At 38.3% G+C, this 17,171-nt stretch overlaps 1 protein-coding gene across 2 annotated transcripts; it reads left to right on the top strand.

Moving 5' to 3' along the window:
- Nucleotides 1–998: 998 nt before the first annotated feature.
- Nucleotides 999–17,170, top strand: abcf1 (ATP-binding cassette, sub-family F (GCN20), member 1). Of its 2 annotated transcripts, XM_027133855.2 has the most exons (27): nt 1,001–2,048; nt 2,306–2,352; nt 3,053–3,130; nt 4,083–4,206; nt 4,337–4,374; nt 4,875–4,976; nt 5,513–5,563; nt 5,857–5,952; nt 6,817–6,879; nt 6,995–7,072; nt 7,164–7,262; nt 7,378–7,500; nt 9,250–9,350; nt 9,475–9,560; nt 9,852–9,991; nt 10,792–10,940; nt 11,060–11,143; nt 11,887–12,011; nt 12,114–12,226; nt 12,371–12,542; nt 13,788–13,862; nt 14,005–14,075; nt 14,328–14,360; nt 14,989–15,157; nt 15,245–15,309; nt 15,409–15,481; nt 16,396–17,170. In XM_027133855.2, exons 1-27 carry the CDS (start codon nt 1,991–1,993, stop codon nt 16,560–16,562), a joined length of 2,580 nt encoding a protein of 859 aa, XP_026989656.2. In that variant the 5' UTR covers nt 1,001–1,990; the 3' UTR covers nt 16,563–17,170. The 2 variants fall into 2 exon arrangements, with proteins under 2 accessions (XP_026989657.2, XP_026989656.2); XM_027133856.2 differs by lacking the exon at nt 5,513–5,563 and having other exon boundaries at nt 999–2,048.
- The last annotated feature ends 1 nt before the right edge of the window (nt 17,171 follows it).

Raw genomic sequence — 17,171 nt, 5'->3', positions numbered from 1 at the left:
AGTAGTAGCTTGGCAGACCTGGGTCTTGAACTCATGACCTTACAATCAGTAGTCCAGCATCTAAACCTCTAGGCCAGGGGTGGCCAACCCATGGCTCCCGAGCCGCATGGCTCTTTGCCTGATTTCATGCGGCTCTTTAGTTCATATCGAAGTTTGTATTTGTGTTTTTTAATGTGCGTGTTTGCTTCGCGTGAGTTCGATATGGTATTTTCGTCAAACGCGGATATGAGTGGGATGAAAATAAGTTTCCCAGTAGGAGCAAGATCATTTGAGTAAACAATTTGTGTCAAGTTCACTCTCCAAATGGCAGGGGGAAAAAAGGTGATAATCATGTGTGCCCATGTGTATCATGTGGCTCTTTGCAGTAGCACAGTAAAAAATGTGGTTCTTTGTCTCTGACTGGTTGGCCACCCCTGGTCTAGGCTACCACATATACACCTGAGCAATTGAGGGTCAGGGGCTCAACAGTAGTAGCTCAGTGGACCTGGGACTTAATCTCATGACCATCCCCGATCAGTAGTCCAACATCTGAAACTCTCGGCCACCACAAATACACCTGAGCAATTTAGGGTCAAGGGTCTTGCTCAGGGGCTCAACAGTAGTAGCTTGGTGGACTTGGGACTTGAACTCATGACCTTCCGATCAGTAGTCCAACATATAAACCTCTAGGCTACCACATACACCTGAGCAATTGAGGGTCAGGGTCTCAACGGATAGGAACTTGGTGGACCTGGGACTTGAACTCATGACCCTCCGATCAGTAGTCCAACATCTAAACAACATCTAAAGTGAAACTTGTATATTATATTCATTCATTACTCACAGACTGCTATATTTCAAATGTTTATTTCTTTTCATTTTAATGATTAGAACTGACAACTAAGGAAAATCCCAAATTCAGTATCTCAGAAAATTTGAATATTACTTAAGCCCAATACAAAGAAAGCATTTTTAGAAATCTGGGCCAACTGAAACGTATGAACATGAAAAGTATGAGCATGTACAGCACTCAATACTTAGTTAAGGCTCCTTTTGTCTGAATTACTGTGGCATGTGGCGAGTTTGCTGGACAATTAAGAACAGGGATACCATGGTCCTTCAACCAGGTACTGGTAGCTTTGGCACTGTGTGCAGGTGGCAAGTCCTGTTGGAAAATTAAATCTGCATCTCCATAAAGTTGGTCAGCAGCAGGAAACATGAAGTGCACAGACAGCGTCTGAAGCATCTCGCCTGGGCTGAAGACAAAAAGGACTGCACTGCTGCTGAGTCTTCCAAAGTTATGTTCAGATGAAAGTAAATTTTGCATTTCCTTTGGAAATCAGGGTCCCAGAGTCTGGAGGAAGAGGGGAGAGGAACACAATCCACTTTGCTTGAGGTCCAGTGTAAAGTTTCCACAGTCTGGGGTGCCATGTCATCTGCTGGTGTTGGTCCACTGTGTTTTCTTAGATCCAAGGTCAACGCAGCCGTATACCAGGAAGTTTTACAGCACTTCATGCTTCCTGCTGCTGACCAAGTTTATGGAGATGCACTGCCTTTCCGTCTTTTTGTCTTGTCCTGCACTATCTTGTCAGTCTTGTCTCTCTTGTCCTGCAATGTTTGCACCAGGTTGCACAGATGCACTTTATGTATCTAGGACTAACTTACTAAGACCTTATAGCTCTGTCTTTGTTTTATGTAGCACCCTGATCCTGGAGAAACTTTGTCTCATTTCGCTGTGTACTGCAACAGCTACATACGGTTGAAATGACAACAAAAGCTTCTTGACTTGACCTTACTTGACTTGACCCTAAATCTGACCAGCTGCAGTTTCCTCCTCCGGCCTGTGGTGTCGCTGTAATTTTCCAAACTACCGGCATTTGAAACTGTGCGGCGCTCTTGTGTAGTGAGCAGGGAAGTGTAGGCCGCATGTGCTCTGTTCTGTCACACACAGTAATCTACGCACCAAATTCACACCTTCGTCACCTGTTTGTACGTTTAAAGATCATTTACAATGCCGAAGAAATCTAAAGAAGTGGCTGAGTGGGAAGGAGACGATGAACCACAGACAGGTAAACACACAGACCTTGCGCGTGCTCAGTAAACAGAAAGATTAGCTTGTTAGCTTGTTAGCTTTGTTGATTAACATGTTACAGAATCATAGTTTTATTGAATTATAACTAATGTTATAACTAGTTGTTGGTATTATGAAGCAGTCTTTATGTCATCTACATAGATGTCCTGTAAAAGATGCCTATAAAACCTTAAGTGTCCTTATGTCCTGAAGGTGTATTTCATCATCACTCAGTGTTTTTTATTTTCTCCTCAGATAAAGTTGTGAAGAAAGGAAAGAAAGACAAGAAGGGGAAGAAGAGTGTAAGTGATAGATAAGCTTTTGACTAGAGAGTACATCATGCTAGTCACAAGCTGTTTAAACTCCTTCACACGAGGAGATGCAGGAACCTCAGCACCAGGACCAGCAGGTTCAGGGACAGCTTTATAACATCCACCAACACACTACTGAACTGTCCACTACACTGTTAGAACACTGTAAACATACTGTAAAGAACTTCTGTACAGTTATACATACAATGTAAATATGACATACTCCTTGTTCTCTCTCTCTACACACACACACATATATTTATTTATTTAGTGGACTTGTTTATTCAGCTCACACTTTCTTAATGCCATAACCTTATAACCTTCTACTTGTTGTTAGTTTACAACAGAGTCTGCACATTGTTTTCAGTGCCACAGCCTCAGAACCATTTATTTGTACTTTATAACAATGTCCACACATCAGCGTTGCTACAGCCTTTATACTTATTTACTGTACATATCTTTCTTTCTTTATTTCTTTCTGTCTCTCTGTCTTTCTTGTTCGGTCTCTCTGTCTTTCTTTCTGTCATTCCTTTCTTTCTGTCTTTCTCGGCTTTACCTGTGGTCTGTTCTGTAGTGATATGGTCTGCTGTAGTAAACAGTGCTGTGTATATCAGTAATGAAGTATTTTCACTGCTACACACTGAAATCTAACAGCCATGAACTTGGTGTTTTTTTCTCTGCTTTTGTGTAGTTCTTTGATGAGCTGTCCTCGGAAAGTAAAGCAGAGAAGACGGAAGAGCCGGCAGTGAAGGAGACGCAAGGAAAGCAGGTGTGATGATGATAATGTCTGTCTGGCTTTTGCTGATTTAATCAAAACACAGAAATATCTGCTTTAGTCTGTCCAAAAGGAGCTCTTGTTAAGACAGAAATAACCGTAAAATTGTTAGTAAATCAAAACTGAATTTAAAGTACAAATTCTATGCTCACAGCTGAACTTAACTTCTTAATAAAAGAAATATCTCTAATTAAAGAGTAGATTTCTGTAGAATTTAAGCAGAATTGACTGTTCCTACGATTACGACCATTACGTTGGCATTTAATACTTTTTTTAATGTCATGCCAGAAAACAGGCTTAAGATAAATCAGTCCGAAACTAAAACACACCTTTATGTTAATCAGACACCATCCAGCTACCCAGCATGCAAAACTCGCATGTAGTTGACTTAACTCTTCAAGTCTAAATACAGCCTAATTTATTTTTAATCATACGACTCCTTAGACTCTCCTTAAAATAACAAATCTATTACATAAGCTGCTTTGGCTGAACCCGTTAGCAGCGTACAAATTTGGAACAGCAGAATTTTAAGTGTAACTGGTTTTTCAATGCTAACATGCCAGATCTGAGTGAACACATCTTGGTTCGTTCTTCTGTGTGAGAGATTCTGTTATTAAATAAATGATATACATCCGTATCCCATTTCTATCAGGTTCTAGTCCAGGCTGTTGCTTTTTTTTTTCCTTGTACATTATTTATTTGGTTTTTTTTTTTTTTTTTGGGTCTTCCGAACTTTACAGTTGGAGCTCTATAAGTAACAATTCAGGCAAATCCAAAAAAAAAGTGCAGAATAAAATCTGCCAAAAGTTTAAATGGATTCCTTGGAGCTCTGTAAATATAGACAGCCTAAATTAGTCTAGATTCTTTTCAGGAATTAGATTAAGATGGCATATTTTTTGCTAAATGTATACAACATTTAAATTATATACATCGGTATGTGCATTAGCCTCAAAAGAAAAAAAAGGACCGGCGGAAAGGGAAAGCCGGGGACGTTGAGGATGAAGATGAAGACGTCATGCAGCAACTCAAGAAACTGTCCGTCCAGCCCAGTGACGAGGAAGAGGACGAGGGTAAAGTCAGAAACCTGCAAGAATGAAATGTGTTTTGAAGATATGCAGTTCAAGGCTTATAACTTTTTTAGAAACGTTAATTCTTCTTCTTTATTCATCCTGATGAACTTGCTGTATGTTTTGATTACAGTGATAGCAGCTCCCGTGAAAGGCGGGAAGAGAAACAAGGTGAGCTTTTAGGGGGAAATATATATATTTTAACTTTCTTACATAAAATCAAATTTGTTTGAATTGTCAGGAAGGAAGCCTGAAGCTCAAATGGAGAGAGTTGTGAGGAAAAGTAAAGAATAAAACACCGTATGGCATCAACAAAACAACATAAATGGCCGTTAGTCATAAATCGCTCCAGAGTCGATTTGTCCAATAACATTGTGTCCTGATGTGTTTTATGCCTCTTAATATTGCAGCAGTTCTGTTCATGGTTCTGTTAAAGAATTCCATGTACTTTTTAACCATTTACAGTTACATTTAATGTTATAAATCTCTGTGATACAAGTCATTTATTACATATCTCTTCTTCCCTGAGACTAACAGCTTGTTTTTAAGCACTGACCCAGTCATGGTTTTGAACACAAACAGCTCTGCTATGTTTAACGAAGTTTGATTGAAGCAATGGTGCGTGTATGTATGATTGTGCTCTAGTGTGATGAAATGTATTTTGCTTTCAGGGTGGCAACATATTCGCTGCACTGAGCCAGAGTCAGAGCGATGAAGAGGGCGACGCAGATGGTGACGAAGACGATAAACCTATAAATAAGAAAACCCCTAAGGTGTGTAGGTTCACTTATTGTTATACTCTGATTATGTAAGCACTTCAGAAGGGATTAGATTCTAAGATCCTGAGTTTTAGCTTTGTGTTATTATGTCAGAGAAAAGACTATGAGCTCCAACCCAGGATGATGTGCTATAAGATTTTTGAAACATAACATATAAAAATATACCAGAAAATAATCATCCGACGCGAAGTTTAACCTCCACACGTAGTGATATACGGAAAAACATTTGCTCATTTCTCCATCTTGTATCTCAAGAAAAATTCTAGCATTTTATTTGATTAAGTTGCAAGATGTGTTTCAGAAACATTGAACCAATAGTCAAATTTTTTTTTTTTTTGAAATTGTATTTGAAAAATGTTTTTATTTATTGATAGATTTTTAATTGCCTTTTTTCCATTTGCTTGAAATCAGTCCCAATGCCATCTGCTGTTTTTTTCCCCCCCTGGACTGTAACAGCAGGACCTGGGAATCTTTCTGTTCTTGTGCCTCTATCTAATATGTGCCAAAATATGTGTATGTATGTTAATCAGGAGGTTTCCAGAGGAAAGAAAAACGATAAGGCTAAAACTAAGAAATCTAAGGTGGGTGCAAGGGAAAGTGTTTTTTAAATAAATAATAATCTTCCTAACCATTTCTAACAACTTTTATTTTGCCTGTATATGTTACAGAACATAGATGTATATACCATGTACTAATAACTCTTTCCATAACCATCTTTTTCTTTCTTTTTTTAATCTGGTGAAGTCGATTCCAGGAAACTATATTATATAGTTTATTAATTAAAGGGTCACAGAAGGTGTATTAAAAATGTTCTGTCAGAAAAGGTAGAGTTAGGGTTCTGGCATCTCATGTCTCTCGGCTCATGTCCTAACAGGCATCTGATGACGAACCCGACGAGGAGCTGGAGAAAAAAGACGAGACTGAGAAGAAGGTGGTGAAGAACAAGAAGCCAGGCAGCAAAGCATCCAAGGTAAAAGGTTCAGCAGTTTAGTGGCTCACCGGATGTTGAATTTTCACTCTTTTTCACCTGATTCTCAGCTGTAGAGTTTGTACACATGGCTGTCAATCAAATTAACAATGAAAAAACAGTAACATCACATGAAAAAAGCATGCATTCTTGCTTCTTAATGGTTCCCTCAGCTGGGAAGAGGTAAAAATTATAATATTTTTAATTTTCAAAAGGTGGCGCTATTACCCCATTACACAGGCCTGTGCAAAAAAAGCTTATTTCAGGCTTTTAACATTGAGTTCTATGGAGGATATCAGCATACTATAATGTGCGAGTGTTTGTGTTTGTGCGTGTGCTTGTGTGTGTTCAGGCTTTCAAGCAGGATTGCTGGAAACCCTGAGCAGACACACACACACACACACACACACGTGATTACTTCATTGAACGACATGTAAATAAAGCCTGAAAACAAGCTAGAAATCATGGTTTGTTTGTTTTTTCATGTCATGGCCATGCAATGAAAAAACGGTTATAATAATAATTATTAATTGTTATAATTTAATTGAATAATTAAATATTATGAAAACACAGCCCTGACATGTAAATGAGGGAGAACTAATTAAAATCTAATGCTGCACAAAAATTAACAGCATAAAAGCCAATGTTATTGTTAATTTTGATATTAAAAATAAATCATTTGTGTTTTTATTGAATTAAATGTAAATTAATTAGTAAATAGTTTTTTTTAATATTTAATAGTTTTGATTAGAACTGAGGTTTTAATTTAGTGGACGTTTTTGGCCTTCGAACAACACAAAATGGTAGAATGTTTAAAGTGTCCACAATGGAAAATGACTAACTTACACAATGAACGGCTGTTTGCAGGAGGAGGAAGAGAAGAAAGAAGAAAAGCCTCAGAAGGCTGCTGGAAAGAAAGAACAGCCAAAGGTCAGGGCACTTGAACGCTAATGAAGAAGCACACATGTGTTTATTTGCTGTTATTATGGCAGCGCAAAGAGCTGAGAAGCAGTAGTCATTTTCCTCTCCCTCTCTTCCCTTTCAGAAAGGAAAACCTGCTCGCCAGCCTCCTAGTGAGGACGAGGATGAGGAAGAGAAAAGCGATGACAATGACACCATGATGGTATCCTCACTGCTTAACTTTATTCACTGTAACCCTGCTATATTTCGTGTGTTTACACTTCTTGTTTTTTTTTTTCCCCCCGTGACGGTAGAGCGCAGAGGACGTTCTTGTGGCAGAGCATAACAAAGAACGGGAGGAAGACCCCTACGCCAACCTGAGTAAAAAGGAGAAGAAGAAGAAAAAGAAGCTGGTACATGTCCTGAAAATAGACAGGATTCAACAAGTGTTCTTTAAATCTCTGTATGAATACTTGATGTAATTTTTTGCTGCCCAGATGAACCGCATGCACTGTTGTTGCTTCACAGATGGAGTACGAGCGGCAGGTGGCTAGCGTCCGTGCTCAGAACGCCACCGAGGGAGATTTCTCAGTCTCTCAGGCTGAGGTGTCTTCAAGGCAAGCCATGTTGGAGAACGCCTCTGATATAAAGGTCGGTTCTATAACAATTGTTTTCATTTGCAGAAACTGAGACAAGGTTATATGAACTCTACCGCCTCCTTATTCTCCATTTATTAAGTCTACGTGCACAATTTAAATGTTAAAATGTAGACTACACCACAATAGAACTATAATTCTCTTTGTGCACTGTATTTTAGGGTTTTTAACCTATGCGATTCCTTTTTTATTCTTGTTATTGAATCTTCTCTCTGCTCATGGAATTGTTAGAGAACTGAAGTGTTCATTTTTTTTAGCAACAAGCTAACCTAGAGCTTTTTCAGCAATGATGTGGTTTATGACCCAGAAGCACAATACTTTTATTCAACACATTAATTCAACACCAGAGTGATGACTCTGATGCATCAACATTCAGTGATAAATAAGTTGGATTCAGCATGTTTATGGAAGTTACTATCAGTCTGACAAATGCTTATCATGAGCCTGCTGACACGTAGACTATCTATCAATTTATCTATCTATATATCTAATAGGTTTCCAACTAACCCACCCACCTAGCTACCGATCCACCTGTTGGAAAAAAATCTTAGTAGAAATAATTAAAATATTATTCCTTACAATACTATAACCAAAGTAAAGTATTAGGCCTTGCAAAATATTACAATTGCTGTCATAAGACATATTTTGGTGATGTTGTAGGCCAAAGATGTTTATTGCAACCAGATTCAGGGCTGTCAGGCCTAGTCAGTCTGAGCACATTTGTAATAACAACTTATGTAGAAGGGAAAAGACCATTGTTCCCAGACCTTAGCTCATAAATTGTTATGGAAAATGAAGAACACCATGGTTCTCAGACCTTGGGCCATAGCAATAACATGTTATGTAGAATGAAAAAAAACAGTGGTCCACAGACCTAGGCCCTGAAAAATAAGGGGAGGAAAATCCATAAATGGGCATGTAGTGCTCATAAACTTGTTGTGCAGACTGAAGAAGGCCCAGGTGTTTAGTCTGAGATCATGAAAAATAAGGGGAGGAAAATCCATAAATGAGCATATGGGTGAAAGGTAATGGGAAATAAGGGGAAATTGGGTCAGTGTATTTAGAAAACATAGGAGGTAATGCCGGTAAATACGGTGATATGGCACCTGGGCTCCTAGGAGTGCCAGGGTATATATTGAGAAGATATCTGAGGGTTTTTTTTTGGTTCTTCGGGGGCGAAGGTGTGCGCGCACGTGCACGCACGTGGGCGCATGCCCGTGTCCGCGGGTCAAGGTGGGTGTTTTTATTTTCGCAAGGACGTCGCGAGAGTTTTTGTTTCTTTTTTGATTGATTTGGCATGACATGCTCTTTTGGGGGTTTTCATTTGTTACTTTTAATTTGGCAATTTGTTACTTTTAATTTGGCAAATTATAATTTGTTGGCTGATTGACCACAATAAAGTAGTCATTCTCCTCCAGGTCTGAGGAGTTTTCTCAGTATGTTTGTAGTAATTATAGAGTTAACAGTTAAGTTTAACTAAAACAGTCTTTAGTAACCAAACAGTCTAAGTGTGGAGATCACCCTGCGATGTGTCGACTTGGAGACCGGCTCTGAGTTCCGACACACCCGTCCGCCAGACCACCCCGACCACTAACCCACCCATCCCCCCTATTCACCTAATAAATCAACCCAAATTTTTACAAGGGCATAAATAAATAAAAAATATGATGAAGATTTAAAAAATGGTGAGACATCTAGGCTGTAGTCTACATGTAGTCTACTGACACTCCTGCTTTCTCTACAGCTGGAGAGATTCAGCATCTCTGCTCACGGGAAGGAGCTTTTTGTCAACGCTGATCTTCTGATCGTAGCCGGTCGCCGCTACGGTCTGGTTGGACCAAACGGGTTAGTAGTTAGCAATAAACAAAAGCCTTAAATTGGTCATTTGGCTGCTTTCTGTGGTAAACTGCTAGGAACGTCACAGTCCTTGATATCTTCTTTCAATACATGCCTTGCTTGCTTTTTCTAGGAAAGGAAAGACCACGTTACTGAAGCACATTTCCAACAGAGCTCTCAGCATTCCTCCCAATATTGATGTGCTGCTCTGTGAACAAGGTACGAAAAATCTCTCCGAATTCTTGGACTTCTCAAAATGTAAGTTGTTGTTGTTTGTACAATAAGTTGTTCTTGAGACCACAGCACTCATCCATTTCTTCCTTGCGAACTGTAAAAATGTCAATTCACAAATCTGATCGTTCAGATGGTGATGACTGACTGAATGTCTGCCTGTTTTTACCAGCAAATCTGAATAAAAATAATTATTAATGCATTAATATAAACCCTTGATCTGTCTTTATATTTATATACTGAACAAAATACTGAGTCCTGCTTTTCACTCTATCTCAGAGGTGGTCGCCGATGACACTCCGGCCGTACAGGCTGTGCTGAAGGCGGACACGCGGCGTCTTAAGTTGCTTGATGAGGAAAAGAGCCTGCAGGCTTTGCTTGAGAAGGGCGAGGACAGTGTCTCTGAGAGACTAGAGAAGGTCTGAGGCAATTTTTTTTTCCATAATTTTTTAAATATTTGCTTCCATAGTTTTCTGTGGGTTTATTTGGTTTTCCTGAATGTGCAACACAAAACCCAGAAAAGTCAGTGAGGGTCGATTAAACCTCAAAAAGCTTTTATATTCCTTTTAGTGGTTAATCACCTCATCTTTAAAAGACAAAAATACAGAACAACCATTTGCGATTTTATTTTATTTTTTTTTACCACAAACACAACAGGCTTTATAAGGAAAATTCCTGGAAATGACATCACTCGGGCGCACGGTGGCTTAGTGGTTAGCACGTTCGCCTCACACCTACAGGGTTGGGGGTTCGATTCCCGCCTCCGCCTTGTGTGTGTGGAGTTTGCATGTTCTCCCCGTGCCTCAGGGGTTTCCTCCGGGTACTCCGGTTCCCTCCCCCGGTCCAAAGACATGCATGCTAGGTTGATTGGCATCTCTGGAAAATTGTCCATAGTGTGTGAGTGAATGTGAGTGTGTGTGTGCCCTGCAATGGGTTGGCACTCCTTCCAGGGTGTATCCTGCCTTGATGCCCGATGACGCCTGAGGCCCCCCGTGACCCGAGTAGTTCGGATAAGCGGTAGAAAATGAATGAATGAATGAATGAATGACAGCTCATTTCTTTGATTACTTGAGCTGTTAAATGTCCAAAATGATGTTCATTGTATTATTTCTTCCAGCACAAGGTTATATCGTACGGTCGATAAAACGTATATAATTTATTCTTTGTAGAATTTGCTGTGTAGAATTTGCGAACATGATCCTGTCATCATCTCTACCAGGTGTACGAAGAGCTGAGGGCAATCGGAGCAGCGGCAGCTGAGGCTAAAGCTCGTAGAATCTTGGCTGGTTTGGGCTTCACCCCTGAAATGCAGAACAGACCCACTAAGAAGTTTTCAGGTGGCTGGAGAATGAGAGTATCACTCGCCAGGTATGAACACTATCAGCTGTCAGCAGCAGAAGCAGGAAATAATATTAACAAATGTTTTGTAGGAATGAATCAGTCATTTATGATGATAAACACATGCTTGTCTCTCCTTCGCTCTACAGAGCTCTGTTCATGGAGCCCACCCTGCTGATGCTGGACGAGCCGACGAACCATCTCGACCTCAATGCTGTCATCTGGCTCAATAAGTAACGTCTGGCTTTTTGCTCTTGTTAATATAAAGACTTTGCGTGCAAAGCACTGGTACTCTGTACAAACCGTAGCAGTTTATTTACATGTATTTAAGAAAGGATTAACGAGAGAAATCCGAGTTTCATTATGGCTCTTCGACAGGCAAATCAGCTAAAGAGTAATGGAAATCCTAAGGTCATTATTTAGCATCATGCAAATACGATGCTGCATCACTGAATGTTCCAGACTGAAGTTTCATCTCTAAAAAACGAGAATCAATGGACTTCACTTACTAATACACTCCATAGCCACTTTATTAGGAATACGTGCATCACTGTTAATTCAGCACAGTGCATAAAATCATGCAGGTACAGCTCAAGAGCTACAGCTGATGTTTACGTTAAACATCTGGCCGGAGAAAATGGCTGTTGCTATCAGACAGGTTGTTTTAAGAATTTTAGAAACTGCCCTTTTCTGTGCTGTGCAATCTGAGATGCTTTTCTGCTCACCACCATGGTTATTTGAGGCACTGTAGACTTGACAACTTGAACTTTTTAATTATTTTTTTTTTGACATTGTCTGATCAGCAAGGTGTTTTCTATCAATGTATAAACATGTGTTTTGTTTTCTGTACCCCCTTTTTTTTTTTTGTTCCTTAGCAATGTTTGACTTCTAATCAAGCTCAGGCTTGACTGGTATACAGTAGAATTTATTTATTTATTCATTCATTCATTCATTCATTCATTCATTTATTTTAAAGCTATCTGCAAAGCTGGAAAAAGACACTACTGATCGTGTCCCATGACCAGAGCTTCTTAGACGAGGTCTGTACAGATATCATTCACTTGGACAACCAGAAGCTCTATTACTACAGGGGCAACTATTGTGAGTAACCCAATTTCAGGACATGTTTGAGTATTTCCAGTAGGAATCAATATGTGTAAACTTTTTATGAGCAATGATTTCAAATCTAAAATTATTTTGTAGTGACGTTTAAGAAGATGTACGTGCAGAAGCAAAAGGAGCTCCTAAAGCAGTATGAGAAACAAGAGAAAAAGCTGAAAGATCTGAAAGCTGGAGGCAAATCGACTAAACAAGCTGTGAGCTTTTTTTTATATAGATATATTTGGATTGCATGATATTTATATATCAATTAATTATATATATCAATTATATATCAACTTATATTAATGTGTCTGCATTACATTAATGTGTCTGCATACCATTTCTTCATCTCATCACAGGAGAAACAAACAAAGGAGGCTTTGACTAGGAAACAGCAAAAAGGCAAGAAGAAGGGACAGGAAGAGGAAAGCCATGAGGCCCCAGAGCTCCTGAAAAGACCTAAAGAATACACTGTGAAGTTCACATTTCCAAACCCACCACCTCTCTCCCCACCCATCCTTGGCCTCTACAGTGAGTGCATCTCTAGGGATGTAACCAAATACAAATGCGTTATTCAGAAAGAACAAATAATATTGCAGTGTTCAGGTTATTTTTATACATATTTTGGGAAATATAACTACATAAATTGGTACGGGTAGAAACGGAACTTAACTGCATGAGTAGGATTAAACGTATTTCTTTTGGACACCAAGTTTGAACTTGTGTGGCTGAGGAATGACAATGTCAGAACTGACATTGCTGTGTTTTCAGGGGCACGGTGTTGGGTGTTGTATTTCATTTCATAATGAATATTTTACAAACAACAAAAAAATATTGTTTTAGGACAAACCCCCCCTACTTCTGGATTTAATCCAAATTCAGATGCAGATATTTGGAGCCCTATACAGATACAGTGGAAAGGCCATCCTTAAAAATATTCTTGTTTGTCGTAACCCGACCGACCCTGTCAATTTAGGACCGACTCTTTATTTATTTATTTTTTTGCTTTAAGTCTGACTGACTTGCCGGTTGTAAATTTGTGTTAAGACCGACCTTTTTTTTTTTTACTCTTCAAACAACTAATACAAAAGCAATAAAATAAAAATAATATTAATGGGTTCAGGCACAATAATGCATCTAAAAAATTCCTTAAAACAGCTCGACACCGCTTTAACTCGGCACTAAGTTCTGGAAAAACTGCGCCCAGCATCAAAATGAGGTTTGCAAGGGGTTACTGACCCTTTTTTTTTTGTTTGTTTGTTTGGTTTTTTTTACTGTTACTGCAAACCAAAATATTTTAAGGATGGCCTGATGTGTAGAAAATCACCAGTTAGTTTAGCTCATTATTATAAACTTCTGATAATTCAGGTTTGAGAAAACAACAGTGCTATGGTATAAATGCTAGTTAATCCAGATTATCTCAGTAATTTGTTTAGAATAGTCAGTATGTTTTTAATTAAGGTACATTAGGTGATGTATATTGTATTTAGAGTCATTTGGTTGAATATAGAAGTTAACCAGTGTTTTTTTTTTTCACAAAATTCTCCATGAACTGAACGGTAGATCATCAAAGATGAATAACAAACAAAGCAGAAACAAGAAGCCCTTCTTTCAAATGGTCTGTGGCAAAATGATCCAATAAAATCAGGTTTATTCAAACAGACTATGATTGATTAAATTCCAACATTAAGAACGCTTAGTGTTTTTAGGCAAGTTCCAAAATGACAAAATCTGATTGTCAGAAAGAAAACTCATATTTTGTTTTATTCTTCCCAGGTGTGGACTTTGGGTACGATGGTCAGAAGCCTCTGTTCAGAAACGTTGACTTTGGTATTGATATGGAGTCTCGAAGTAAGTTAAAAGTTTGTGCACTGTTGTTAAAAGGAAATCAAAGCAATAAGTACGTTAGCAATATGTATATATTTATATATTTCGATATGAATCTTTAACCACTGACACTTCATTACCATTACGTTTCTTTTCTGTTTCCCAGTTTGTATAGTTGGACCAAACGGTGTGGGAAAGAGTACACTCCTGCTTCTGCTGACAGGGAAATTGACTCCTGTATGTGCGGCTCTATAATTCCTCATCATGTTTAGCTGTTGTGTTTTTTTTTTTTTTTTTTTGTACTGATTTTCAGTAAAATGGAATTTTTGTTTTGTTTCATGCTAGTTATGTAACACGTAGCATCACAGTTACATGTGCATATGCATAGCCCAGTGGTACACTGTAGTAAACATGTAAAGCTAGACATGTATAAAAGTGCCTACAGGTTTCCATGGTAATTGATGGCATGTCCACCTTTTTTTGTTTCAGAAAAAAGGCGAGATGAGGATGAATCACCGCTTGGTTAGTGGAACCTGATAATTGTTGTTATACCACAGCGCTGTTTAAGAACTTATTCGGATCAGTCAGAAGGTTTATATTAGTGCTTTTGTTCCAGTACTTTATCATTTCCTTAGTAATAGTAACTTCACTTGGACTGGAATAGTGAATATATAATAGAATAATAAAAAAACATGTATTCATGTTTTAATTCAAGGCGTAGCTTTCTGTAAGATGATTAGGTAACATTTTTGGAACGAGTCTCCAGTGTCCGTGCTTTGTAACAGTAAAGCTGTAACTTTAGGTTTTCCACCATGAGAAAGTCCTCATTGTATAAAAAGCGATTCTGCTATGACATATTACACAAAATAACATAAGCTAGCTTATTTCACAGATGTTAAACAAAATTTAATGTAACTAAACGGAACATCGTGCATACATTTGTCATATAAGAAGATTAACACTTTGAGACTTAAAGGAAATGGAATAATTCTTGTAACTTGCATCACGCAATGCTTCAATTGTTATATTTATTATAACCGCCGATCTGTCATGTTTGATTTCTTACTTAATTTACTGTATCAAATTGATTATTAACAACAAGGTGACCGGTTTATTAATGAACTGATTTGCTGTGTTTCATCTGCTATAGAAAGTGGGCTTCTTTAACCAGCAGTATGCTGATCAGCTGAACATGGAGGAGTCTGCCACAGAGTATCTGCAGAGAAATTTCAATCTGCCATACCAGGACAGCCGAAAGTGTCTCGGCCGCTTCGGTCTAGAGAGCCACGCGCACACTATCCAGATTTCTAAACTTTCTGGTGAGCACTTGACTCACTCTATTGTATTTTTTGCAGTAAATTTAAACCAATATATTCATTGTGCACTAAATTTCATCACATTATCAGGTGGCCAGAAAGCAAGAGTAGTATTTGCTGAACTTTCATGTCGCCAACCGGACGTCCTGATTTTGGTGAGTGGTGAACGGCAGCATGTCTAAAGACGTTGGATAAATTTTGTATAAATCTAATAAACCGTTTGTATTTCTTTTGCTTCCTGTTTCGTTTTTAAGGATGAACCGACCAACAATCTGGACATCGAGTCCATTGATGCTTTATCAGAAGCCATCAATGAATACAAAGGAGGTAGGTTTTCATAAACACTAAATAGATGCATTTGAAATTATATTTAATTATGTGAAATTCACTGAAATCGATCTTTAAGAGTCATTAGCTGTAAGAGACGCTAAAATAAATTGACATTATTCACATTGGTTTTTATTCATCAGAGTTGTGTACGTTAAAATCGAACGGTCGGCCAAGTCTCCGGGCCAAGTGTGTGTACATTTTGAACATCTTTCCAACCTGGCACATGTTCGATTTGCAGTTAAACAATAAAAAGAATGTAATCAATACTTCGAGCAAGTGCACAAGTAGCTTGTAAATATAATAGCAGTAAAAAAAATATCAGATCATTCATCAATCATAATTGCCCACCCAGGCACTAAAGTTTAAACAAAATAAGCATCAACATACACTGATCATCTATCACATGAAACAAAGTGAATTTTTTGTTACCATGGGATATATTTGGCAGCAAGTGAAAAGTCACTTCACTTCTCATAATTAAGGTTTTGCAATCAGAAAAAATGCGTGAACATAAGGATCTGAGTGAATCTGTCAAGGGCCAAATTTTGATGCCTAAACAACTGGGTCAGAACAATGTAGCACTTTAGAACAGTTAATGCTATCTGTGATCATAAGGTGTCTGAACAAATCACAGCTTGTTCGTTATTGGACTGCTCGGGTGGGAGCTTGGGTCCATGCGGCTAACGTTGATTCGTTGCCCATAAATCATCAGAATTATTCTTGCGTTATTGTTTGTACTCAAATCTACACACATTTCTATGCAACTTTGATGAATAAGTGTTAGTGAATGTTTTGGTTGTGCAAGACTGATTGATTGAAAGAACATCAGATTTAAGTTCAACATAAAGCCTATTTATTTATTTAAAATAAAATAATAAAGCTGGTAGAAAACATACACTTGTCTTTTTAAGCTGTGATCATTGTGAGCCACGATGCCCGGTTGATAACGGAGACTCAGTGCCAGCTGTGGGTGGTGGAAGACAGGTCGATAAACAACATTGTTGGAGACTTTGAAGACTACAAGAGAGAAGTGCTGGAGGCTCTCGGAGAAACGCTGGTTAACAAGCAGAAAGAGTGAACGTGCCATGAGGGGATGGAAGATGCTTTGTTTTCAGTGCTGTTATTTACTCTCAAAAACCCGGCGCTTCAGTCTCATAACCTACGATGAAATTTCATCATTAACGCTCGAGTGTGATCCAGACTGATGCATCTGGGGTTTTTTTTTGACTTATTTCTTAGTGTGCAGGCTGACCTAAAAATATGGTCATTAAAATTGTGCTTTCATGGGATTGTCAGCTTTTTCAGGAAGCTTGAGATTCACCAGCATTTTTCTAAATGACCTGCATTAGGGCGGCACAGTATTAAAAATAGCACATTGCCATTATGATTGATTTGCCCTGCAAATTGTGACGTTTTTTCACTACACTATCAAAATACCTCCTGAAAAATTTGATCTAGAACCTTCATCAGAATGGTTTAGCCTTTAGATTTTTGCAGTATTCGCACCAAAATATTACAAAAGCCAATACTGGAATATTAACATTATATAAAAAATTATTGTTGTAAAACAAGACTGATCTAGTTTGAAAAGTATGTAGAAAGGAATGTTCCATAAATGATTGCGAAGAAACATCTAATGCATCTGAGAATTGACATGGAATACAACAATAAATGAATTTTGCAGTAG

Source organism: Tachysurus fulvidraco, chromosome 7 (assembly GCF_022655615.1).
Source record: "Tachysurus fulvidraco isolate hzauxx_2018 chromosome 7, HZAU_PFXX_2.0, whole genome shotgun sequence".
Lineage (NCBI taxonomy): Eukaryota > Metazoa > Chordata > Actinopteri > Siluriformes > Bagridae > Tachysurus > Tachysurus fulvidraco.
Note: the sequence above shows the minus strand (reverse complement) of the source record. Positions and strands in the feature narration are given on the sequence as shown.

Excerpts from the sequence above, each read along its gene's own strand:
- abcf1 (XM_027133855.2), top strand. The coding sequence starts at position 1,991 with ATGCCGAAGAAATCTAAAGAAGTGGCTGAGTGGGAAGGAGACGATGAA. Across the intron at positions 5,953-6,816 it reads CAGGCAGCAAAGCATCCAAG|GAGGAGGAAGAGAAGAAAGA; the intron begins GTAAAAGGTTCA and ends GGCTGTTTGCAG. Across the intron at positions 15,310-15,408 it reads AACCGGACGTCCTGATTTTG|GATGAACCGACCAACAATCT; the intron begins GTGAGTGGTGAA and ends TTCGTTTTTAAG.